This window comes from Piliocolobus tephrosceles, chromosome 4 (assembly GCF_002776525.5).
Source record: "Piliocolobus tephrosceles isolate RC106 chromosome 4, ASM277652v3, whole genome shotgun sequence".
NCBI lineage: Eukaryota > Metazoa > Chordata > Mammalia > Primates > Cercopithecidae > Piliocolobus > Piliocolobus tephrosceles.
The window spans coordinates 158,152,551-158,164,447 of NC_045437.1; the positions used below are offsets into that span (position 1 = coordinate 158,152,551).

The 11,897-nt window shown below is 39.2% G+C and overlaps 1 protein-coding gene across 1 annotated transcript in view; it reads left to right on the plus strand.

The window, feature by feature from the left end:
- Nucleotides 1-11,897, plus strand: part of MEIKIN (meiotic kinetochore factor) — a 135,776-nt gene that overhangs the window by 117,204 nt on the left and 6,675 nt on the right. Inside the window, exon 12 of the mRNA XM_023196731.2 lies at nt 6,753-6,879. Within this exon, the coding sequence (XP_023052499.1) occupies nt 6,753-6,879 (127 nt within the window). The remainder of the gene's footprint in view (nt 1-6,752; nt 6,880-11,897) is intronic.

Sequence of the window (11,897 nt, forward strand, 5' to 3'; positions counted from 1 at the left end):
ACACACACACACACACACACACACACACACACACACACACACACACAAAGGCAGAACTCAATATAACAACAGCTAGAGACTTAAAGAGCCCATTTTCAGCATTGGACAGATCTCCCAGACAGAAAATCAACAAAGAAACATCAGACTTAATCTGCACTGTAGAACAAATGGACCTAATATATATTTATAGAACATTTTATCCAGTGGCTTCAGAATACACATTTTTCTCCTCAGTGCATGAATCATTCTCAAAGGACAGGTCATGTATTGGGTCACAAAATGAGTCTTAAAACACTCAAAAAATTGAAACAATATCAGCATCTATCCTGACCACAATGGAGTAAAACTTCAAATCAATAATGAGGAGTTTTGGAAATTATACAAACACCTGGCATTTAAACAGTATGCTCCTGAATGACCAGTGGTCAATGACAAATTAAGAAGGAAATTGAAAATATTGTTGAAACAAATAATAATGGAGACACAACATTCCAAGACCTATGGGATACAGCAAAAGCAGTACTAATGGAAATTTAGAGCTGTAAGTACCTACATCAGAAAAGAGGAAAACCTTCAAATAAGCAACTTAACGACACATCTTAAAGCACTAGAAAAAGCAGGAGCAAAGCAAACCCAAAATTAGTAAAAGAAAAGAAATAATAAAGATCAGCACAGAAATAAATGAATTTGAAGAAACATACAAAAGACCAACAAAACAAAAAGTTGGTATTTTGAAAAGATAAACAAAATTGACAAACCATTAGCCAGACTAAGAAAAAAAGAAGACTCAAGTAAATAAAATCAGAGATGAAGAAGGAACATTACAATGAATACTACAGAAATTCAAAGAATCATTAGTGGCCACTATGAGCAACTATATGCCAATAATTTGGAAAATTTAAAAGAAATGGAGAAATTTCGAGACACAGAGAACCTACAAAGATTGAACCATCAATCAAAAACCTGTATAGACCAATAGCAAGTAATGTGATTGAAGCCATAATAGTCTGCCAGTAAAGAAAAGCCCAGGACCTCATGGCTTTGCTGTTGAATTCTACCAAACATTTGAAGAAGAACTAATACCAATCCTACTCAAACTGTTCTGAAAAATGGAGGAGGGAATACTTCCAAATTCATTCTATGAGACCAGAATTACCCTGATACCAAAACTAGAGAAAGACACCTCAAAAAAAGAAAATTATAGGCCAGTGTCTCTGATGAATATTGATGGAAAAATCCTCAACAAAATAGTAGCAAACCAAATTCAACAATACATTTAAAAGATCATTTATCAGCCAGGCACAGTGGTTCACGTCTGTAATCCCAGCACTTTTGGGAGGCTGAGGCAGGCAGATCACCTGAGGTCAGGAGTTGGAGACCAGCCTGGCCAACATGCTGAAACCCTGTCTCTACTAAAAATACAAAAAAATTAGCCAGGCATGATGGTGCACACCTGTAATCCCAGCTACTCAGGAGGCTGAGGCAGGGGAGTCACTTGAACCTGGGAGGCAGAGGTTGCAGTGAGCTGAGAACACACCACTGTACTCCAGCCTGGGTGACAGAGTGAGACTCCATCTCAAAAATAAATAAATAAATAAATCAAACCATTTACCATGACAAAGTAGGTTTTATCCCAGGGATGCAAGGATGGTTAAGCATATGCAAATCAATCAACATGATACTTTGTGTCAACAGAATGAAGGACAAAATCCATATGATCAATTGATGCTGAAAAGCATGTGATAAAGTTTAATACCCCTTCATGATAAAAACACTCAAAAAACTGGGCATAGAAGGAACATATCTCAACACTGTAAGAAGTAAAGAAAGGAAAGAAACAAGAAAGGTAGCTTTCCAGTCAAGGCAGGTTTGTCTTAGAGAAAACAAACCTGAGAGGAGCCTTCTGGCCGAGTTAGGTCAGAGGCACACTGTCTTATAGACTAAGAGTTTTTAAGGATTCAGAGTGGGAGAGTTTATTAGAAGCTTGGATTGCTTCTGTGTCTCTCTGTTGTGCTTTTTTTTTTTTTTTTTTTTTTTTTTTTTGATGGAGTCTAGCTTTTAGCTCTGTCACCCAGGCTGGAAGTGAATCTCCACCTCAGGGGTTCAAGAAATTCTCTTGCCTCAGCCTCCAGAGTAGCTGGGATTACAGGCATGCACCACCATGCCTGGCTAATTTTTGTATTTTTGGTAGAGTTGGGGTTTCACCATGTTGGCTAGGCTGGTCTTGAACTCCTGACGTCCACTGATCCTCCCATCTTGGCCTCTCAAAGTGCTGGGATAACAGGCATGAGCCACCATGCCTAACCTGTTGTGCTTATTTGGGAGGGAGAGGTGTGTGTGTGTTCCCATACATCTTTCTGCAGCTGCAGGCATAACTCCCCACTACCAACGCCCCCAGTCTGCTTTTAGCTTCCCTATCTTAGTGCACCTGCAGGGAAAGGAATGTGCCTATTAAGGCCCACTGTTTTACTGGGGCCCATTGTATGAGGGTGAAGTTTGGCAGTTACCCAAGAGACTTTCCCCCCATCTCCCTCTGTGCGGGAGCTGTCTTATCTGTGTTTTACTGTCTGCTCTTTCTGGCTGCTTATAGGTAGAAGAGAAATGATTTCCTTGAAATGCATGAGGCTGGAAAGGGAGCTGGAACTTAAAGTGGCGGTATTTGTCTGAGATGACGGTGCTTCTGCTCTGTCAAACATAATAAAAGCCATACATAATAGACGCACAGCTAGTATCATACTGAATGAGAAAAAACTGAAAGCCTATTTTTTTTTTAAACCTGGAACAAGACAAGGATGCTCACTTTCACCAGTTATTCAACATAGTATTGGAAGTCCTAGCTAGAGGAGTCAGACAAGAGAAAGAAATAAAGGGCATCTGAATTGGAAAGGAAGAAGTTAAGTTATCTTTGTTTGCAGATAATATGATCTTATACTTGAAAAAACCTAAAGATTCCACCAAAAAGTTATTAGAACTGATAAATAAATTCAGGAAAGTTGCAAGATACAAAATCAACATACCAAAATCAGTAGCATTTCTATATGCCAATAGTGAACAATCTGAAAAAGAAATTTAAAAAGTAATCCCTTTTACAATAGCCATAGGTAAAATAAATACCTAGGAATTTACTTAACCAAAAAAGTGAAAGATCTGTACAATGAATAAAACATGAAGGAAATTGGAGAGGACACCAAAAAAATGGAAATATATTTCATGTTCATAGATTGGAAGAGTCAATATCACAAAATATCCATACTACTCAATGCAATGTACAAATTTAATGGAATTTCTATGAAAATACCAATGACATTCTTCACAGAAACAGGAAAAACAATTCTAAAACTTACATGCAGTCACAAAAGATCCAGAATAGCCAAAGCTATTGATACAGTTGGTCTCTGTGTTCCCACGCAAATCTCACCTTGAATTGTAGTAATCCCCACGTGTCAAAGGTGGGACCAGGTGGAGGTAATTGAATCATGGGGGCAGTTTCCCTCATGCTGTTCTCATGATAGTGAGTTTTCACAAGATCCCATGGTTTTATAAGGGGCTTCCCCTTCACTTGGCACTTATTCTGTCTTCTGCCATCCTGTGAAGAGGTGTGCCTTTCACCATGATTGTAACTTTCCTGAGGCTATCCCAGCCATGTAGAACTGTGAGTCAATTAAACCTCCTTCCTTAATCAATTACCTAATTTGGGGTATTTTTTTCATAGCAGTGTGAGAACGGACTAATAGAGCTATCCTGAGCAAAAAGAACAAAACTGGAAGAATGATATTACTTCAAGTTATACTACAGAGCTATGAAAACAACATGGTACTGGCATAAAAAGAGACACACAGACTAATGGAACCGAATAGGGAACCCAGAGAGAAATCCATACATCTAAAGCGAGCTCATTTTCCATAATGGTAGCAAGGATATACATTGGGGAAAGACAGTCTTTTCAGTAAATTATACTGGGAAAACTGAATATTCACGTGCAGAAGAATGAAAGTTGATCCTTACCTGTTACCTTATAGAAAAATTAAAGTGGATTAAATACCTTAAGACCTCAAACTATGACACTACTACAAGGAAACATTGAGGAAACACTCTAGGACATTATTTATTGAGTAATACCCCATTAGCACAGGCTACCAAAGCAAAAATAGACAAATAGGATCATATCATGTTAAAATGCTTCTGCACAACAAAGGAAACAATCAACAATGTGAAGAGACAACCCACAGAATGGGAGAAAATATTTGCAAACTCCCCATCTGGCAAGGGATTAATAACCAGGAGCTCAAACAATTCTGTAGGGAAAAGGGGCTCAAATATCTCTGTAGGAAAAAAATCTAATAATCTGATTCAAAAATGGGGAAAAGATTTGAAAAGACGTTTCTCAAAAGGAGACATACAAATTACAAAAAGGCATATGAAAAAGTGTTCAACATCACTGATCATCAGAGAAATGCAAATCAAAAGTACAGTAAGATATTATGTCACCCTAGTTAAAATGGCTTTTATCCAAAACTCAGGCAATAACAATTGCTAGTGAGGATGTGGAGAAGGGGAACCCTTATAAACTGTTGGTGGGAATGTCAATTAGTACAGCCTCTATGGAGAACTGTTTGGAGGTTCCTCAAAAAAACTAAAAATAGGCTAGGCACGGTGACTCATGCCTGTAATCCCAGCATTTTGGGAGGTCAAGGTGGGCGGATCATGAGGTCAGGAGTTGGAGACCAGCCTGGCCAACATAGTGAAACCCGGTCTGTACTGAAACTACAAAAATTAGCCAGGCATGGTGGTGCGCATCTGTAATCCCAGCTGCTTGGTAGGCTGAGGCAGGAGAATTGCTTGAACCTGGTAGGTAGAGTTTGCAATGAACCAAGATCACGCCACTGCACTCCAGCCTGGGTGACAGAGTGAAACACTATCTCGGGAAAACAAACAAACAAACAAAAAATAGAGCTACCAATCCAGCAATCCCACTGCTGGGTATATACCCAAAAGAAAGGAAACCAGTATATCGGAGAGATATCTGCACTCCCATGTTTGTTGCAGCACTGTTCACGATAGCCAAGATTTGAAAGCAACCTAAGTGTCCATCAACAGATGAATAAACAAAATGTGATACTTATACACAATGGAGTACTATTCAGCCATGAAAAGGAATGAGATCCTGTCATTTGCAACAACATAGATGGAACTGGGGGTCATTACGTTAAGGGAAATAAGCCATGCACAGAAAGACAAACATCACTTGTTCTCACTTATTTGTGGGATCTAAAAATCAAAACAATTGAACTCATGGAGATAGAGAATAGAAGGATGGTTACCAGACACTGGGAAGGATAGCTGGGTGCTGGGGGTGGGGATTGGTGGGGGTAGGTGGGGATGGTTAATGGGTACAAAACAATAGAAAGAATGAATAAGACCTAGTATTTGCTGGCCCTATAGGAAACTGCCTTAGGTACACAGGAAATTCAGTTATGAATTATATTCTGAGTTCTTGCACAAAGTGGAAATGGTAAAATTATAAAAGTCTGGTATTTAAAATTGTACACTTAAAAATAACGAATTGGATTGTTTATAATGCAAAGGATAAATGCTTGAGGGGATGGATACCCGATTTTCCATAGATGTGATGATTATGCATTGCATGTCTGTACCAAAACATATCATGTACTGCATAAATATATACATACTATGTACTTATAAAACTTAAAAAATATGTTTTTTAATTTACATAAGAAGTTTCTGGTCAGGCACGGTGGCTCACTCCTGTAATCCCAGCACTTTGGGAGGCTGAGGCGGGCAGATCGCCTGAGGTCAGAAATTAGAGACCAGCCTGGCCAACATGGTGAAATGCCATCTCTACTAAAAACAAAAAAATTAGCCGGATGTAGTGGCGCATGCCTGTAGTTTCAGCTACTTGGAGTCTGAGGTATGAAAATCACTTAACTTGGGAGGCAGAGGTTGCTTTAAGCCGAGATCACGCCACTGCACTCCAGCCCGGGCAAAAGAAAGAAACCCTGTCTCAAAAAAAAAGAAAATTACATAAGTTTCTATATAGGCTTTATTTAAAATAACAGAAGCACTGGATAAATACATCTCTGCTTCTGAATTCTAAAAAACAAGATATGTCACTTCTGAAAGATATGGCATTTCTTTCCTTTCTTTCCCCCTTCCCACTCCCTCTCCCTCCCTCTCCCCCTCTGCCTCTGCTTCAGCCTCTGCCTCTGCCTCAAGGAATCCTCCTGCATTGGTCTCCCAAAGTATTGGAATTACAGGCATGAGCCACTGTGCCCAGCCGGTATTTTTTTATTCCAGAGACTATCTGCCTGATGGGAAATTGTCAGAATTACCTGAGGTAAAAAATTAAGGAATTTAGTGTTTAACTCAGTTAAATTTAAATTTGTGTTTTAACTCAATAAATCATGCAAACTTTCTCTCCTACTTCAGCATGCTTGAATCTCAACTCTACCATTACTTGCTCCCTATCCTTAAGTAAGTCAATCTCTCCGAAACTGTTTTCTCATTTATAAAATGGAGATAATATAATCTGCCTTGCTTGGTTTTGTGAATATTAAATGAACATATGTTTTCAAACCAATTACTGTTAGGAGTGGAGTAAGCATTTAATAAATGCTTGCTATTATTAATATCTAAGAAATACAGATATTAAGACTAGTTGCATTTGAAATAAAGCAACATACAAGTGTAATATTTGGAGGAATTATGTAATATCTGCTTTTTTTCTTTTCCAGTTTCCTGCAAATGCATCAGAAATATGTTGTATTATTAGAGCATCACCAGGAGGAGCTAGACAAGTGAAAAATAAAGGTGTTATTGTAAAGAAGAAGAAATATTCTCTTCCTAAGGATATCCCTCAAGGTACTGTAGTATGGATGCAGAGCATACTTTTTGGATGATAGAAAACTTTTTTTTTTCATTAAAAATGCCTTCTGTACACAGGAAATTCAGATATAAATTGTATTCTAAGAGTTCTTGCACAAAGTGGAAATGGTAAAATTATAAAAGCCTGGTCAGGGGTGGACTCAGTGGCTCATGCCTATAATCCCAGCACTTTGGATAGCTGAGGCAGGAGGATCAGTTGAGCCTAGGAGTTCAAGGTTATGGTGAGCTATCATCATGTCACTGTACTACAGCCTGAGTGACAGAGGGAGACACTGTCTGTCTCTTCATTAAAAAAAAAAAAAAAGTCTAGTCAAATTTCAGAACCAGAACCAGAGTAAAATAATTTTTTTAAAGACAGATACTTTATCTTTTGAAAAATTAGCATATGACACTGATGTAAAATCTATTTATCCAGGATACTTCCTCTTATATTATGTGAAATTTAGTATTGTTTTGGTTTCAATTTTAGTAGCATTCTTTTTAGAGATGTGGAGATGTTTTTGCATTGACCTCATATTGGTTGATTACTTCCTCTGTGAAAGGCACTGTGCTAAGAACCTTATATTTCATTTATTTCTCATTATGACTTTATAATAGATGACATGTGTACTGTTATTCCCATTTTACGTATTAAGGCTCTGAGATTTAAAGTGGTATGGAATTTGTCCAAGATCATACTTTTTCCAAGTGGTAGAGAGGAATTCAGTCTTTTAAGCTTTCTAAACTCCAAATGCAGTGTTTGTTTTGTTTTCTTTCTTTTTTTTTTAGTTTAGAAGGCTTAACATCTCCCCTCACGATGCTTCAGCCAGAACGTCTAATTACTCAGTGGCACTTTGGAATTTTTATGAATAAACAGCCAATGAAGCAATTGAAATTTAGTTAGATATATACAGCTTCAATTCAACCAAGATGTCCACTCTTAATTCTTGTACTTATTTCCTCCACAGTACCTGCCCTGAGCATTCTCTAAGTCTATAGAGATCTCTCTTTTTTACAAGTTCCTTGAATACTCAATTCAGTGCTACTCATTTGATACTTAATAATTGTATTTGTCAGGGTTCTCCAGAAAAACAGAACCTAAAGGAGATAGAGATATATGAGAGGGGATTTTTTTTTTTTTTTTTGACAGTGTCCTGCTGTGTCACCCAGGCTGGAGTGCAGTGGCACGATCTCAGCTCACTGCAAGCTCCACCTCCTGGGTTCACACCATTCTCCAGCCTTAGCCTCCCGAGTAGCTGGGACTACAGGCACCCAGCACCATGCCCTGCTAATTTTTTTTTTTTTTTTGTATTTTCAGTAGATATGCGGTTTCACTGTGTTAGCCAGGATGGTCTCGATCCCGTGACCTTGTGATCCACCCGCCTCAGCCTCCCAAAGTGCTGGGATTACAGGTGTGAACCACCGCGCCCAGCCAGTGAGGGGGATTTTTAATGAAAATTGGCTAATATGGTTATGGAGGCTGAAAAGTTCCATGCCATGCCATGTGCCAGCTAGAGAACCAGAGAAGCCAGTGGCATCACTAAGTCCAAGTCCAAGGGACTTAGAACTTGGGGAGTTACAATGCAACTCCCAGAATCCATAGGCCAGGGAACCTGGAGTTCTAAGGTCCAAGGGCAAGAGAAAATGGATGTCCTCGCTCCAGAAGAGACAGTAAATCTGCCTTTCCTCTGCCTTTTCTATTCTGGTCCTCAACCAGTTGAATGGTACCTGACCACTTTGGGCGAGGGCAGATCTTCTTTATTCAGTCCACTGATTCAAATGCCAGTCTCTTCTGGAAACATCCTCACAGAAACAGATCTACTCAGAAATAATGCCTTACCAGCTTTCTGAGTATCCCTTATTCCAGCCAAACTGATATCTAAAATTGACCATCACAATACTATATTGCTACCCGACCTAATTTATGGTGCTGACTTTTCATATTTCATATTCCTTAGGTTATGAAGGTTTCAAGGAGAAAGCACATAATTGACTTCTTTCTATCTCTATCTCTGATAACATCAGCATAGTGGTAGGGAATAGCAAGATCCTGTATTTGTCAGGATCCTACCAAAGAAAAAGAGCCAATTATATATATATATATATATATATATATATATATAGAAAATATTAAAGAGAGAGTGAGAGATATAGAGAAGACAAACATTCAGTTTTGAGGCTTAGGCCTTAAAACTGATTGAATGAGGCCCACCTATACTTATACAATTATGGAGCTGTATAAGTATAGCTGGGCAAGTTTGAAAACTGTATGGCAGGCTGGAAACTCTTGGGCAGGAGCCAATGATGCAGTCTACAGATAGATTTCTTCTTGTTCAGATAAACTTCAGTTTTGCTCTTAAGGCCTTTCAACTGATTGAATGAGGCCCACCTATATTATCAGGGATAATCTCCTTAAAGGTTATATAAAGTCTATTATAGATATTAGCCACTTCTACAAAATACCTTCACAGCAACACTTAGATTAGTATTTAACTGAATAATTGTGTAATACATCCTAGGCAAGTTGTCATATACAACTAACCATCACAGTGCATTCCTTATCAACTACGCATCCATTTGCATCTCCTTAAACCATATTTAGTCTCTAAATAAAGACAATAATAAAGTCATACTTTTGCCTAACATGCTACAACTGTCCTGCATAAAACTGAAAATGTGCTAACCCTTTCCCCATTAGAGGATACAAAGTTTCAGGCAATGTTCACCCTTCTTCTTGCTATCCTGTAACTTAAAAACTGTGATATAAAGTTAACTGTCATTAATACATTGCACATTATATGATAAAGAAATAAGAGAGAGAAGAAAACAAAGATACTTGTCTAACTAATCAGGTGATCGTAACAGGTATTTATAACCACCTTCTTCCATTACCCATGCCATATTCCTTCTGCCTTCAGCAAGCACTTCAGATGGTCATGGTTCTTTACCTGGTGGGTGACACAAACTTTATTTCTGATGGGTCTGGGCCATTGGTAGTCCTGCCTGGATTGGGTTGTTGTAGTTTTCCATTAACCTTAATCATAGGGTATGATAAAATTAACAGATACCCTAAGAGATCCCCTGTATTCCAGACATAGTCTTCCTTACCACATTATGGAGTAGTAGTTCAGATTCCCCTTGGTAGTCCAGATCAGTCGCTCCAGTCAACACCATAAGTCCCTTCTTAGCCTGTTAACTCCACAGTGACTGGGAGCAGTCTTAACTTCCAGCTTAATGGAATTAGTCTCCTGGTAGAGGAATTTCTCCCTTTGGAACTAAGACCTCTAAGCCAGTGAAACATAAAATTATGAGAACAGGAAGAATAAATTTTGCTAGTGGATCACCAGGGTTAATAATGCATGGTGCCACTTTTGTTTCTACCACTTGATTCCTGACTATGGAGGGAAAAAAGTACCATTTATTGGATGCTGATTCAGAGCATATATATATAGCCCTCTGGAGATCTCTGCCCTACCTGCAAGTTGTTGCCACCTAGCTGGTGCTATAACTGAATCTTCAAAGGGCCATCCCATCATCCTATTAGGCCAGCTGCTTTAGCATGATAGGGAACATAGGCCAGTGAATTCCAGGAGCAGTGACTCATACTGCAATTATTTTGCTGTGACGTGAGTTCCTTGATCAGAAGCAATGTTGTATGGAATATCATGACAATGGGTAAAGCATTCCGTGACACCATGGATGGCAATTTTGGCAGAATTTTGTATGGGGAAGGCAAATCTGTATTGAATGTCTGTTCTAGTAAGAACAAAATGCTACCCCTTCCATGATGGAAGTAGTTCAATGTACTCAACTACAAAGCTGACTGAGCACCCAGAGGAATAGTGCCATACTTGGAGTCAGTGTTGTTGTCTGCTGCTGACTGGGCACTCAGCAGTGGCATCCAGGTTGGCCTTGGATAGTGGAAATCCATATTGCTGAGCCTATGTATGACCTTCATTCTTGCCACCATGGCCACTTTGTTCTTGAGCCATGAACAAAGAGGATACCAATTAGCCTCTTTCTCCAGCCCTGTTCTGACAGAGGTGGCTGTAATAGAGACTGACTGGTTTCCACAGACTTGATTATCCTATATTCTTTTCATTATTAAAATCCTCCTCTGCTAAGACCACCTTTGGTGAGAATGTTATGGGATACATCCTTCTTTTCTTTTCTTCTTCTTTTCTTTTGGCTTTTTTTCGCCATTGAGAGAGGTCTGTCCTGGCCGGGTGTGATAGCTCATGCCTGTAATCCCACCACTTTCGGAGGTTGAAGCAAGTGGATCGCTTGAGCCCAAGAGTTTGAGACCAGCCTGGGCAATATTGTGAAACCATCTCTTCAAAAAAATACAAAAATTAGCCAGGTGTGGTGGTGCACTCCTGTAGTTCCAGCTACTTGGGAGGCTGAAGTGGGAGGATCACCTGAGCCCAAGGAGGTGGAGGCTGCAGTAAGCTGTAATCGCACCACTGCACTTCAGCCTGAGCAATAGAGTGAGATCCTGTCTCAAAAAAAAAAGGTCCGTCCAATGCCTCCTCTCAAATTTTTCAGTCCACTTATGATGGATTACTGAGTATCAACTTCATTGGATTAAAGGATGCAAAGTATTGTTCCTGGGTGTGTCTGTGAGGGTATTGCCAAAGGAGATTAACATTTGAGTCAGTGGACTGGGAGAGGCAGACTCACCCTCAGTTTGGTGAGCACCATCTATTTACTCAGCTGCCAGCATGCCTGAATAAAAAGCAGGCAGAAGAATGTGAAAAGATTAGACTGGCTTAGCCTCCCAGCCTACATCTTTCTCTCATGCTGGATGCTTCCTGCCCTGTAACATTGAACCCCAAGTTCTTCAGCTTTGGGACTTGGACTGGCTTCCTTGCTCCTCAGCTTGCCGATGGCCTATTGTGGGACTCCGTGATCATGTGAGTTAATACTCCTTAATAAACTCCCCTTTATATATATATATATATCCTATTATATATATATATATATATCCTATTATATATATATATCCTATTATATAT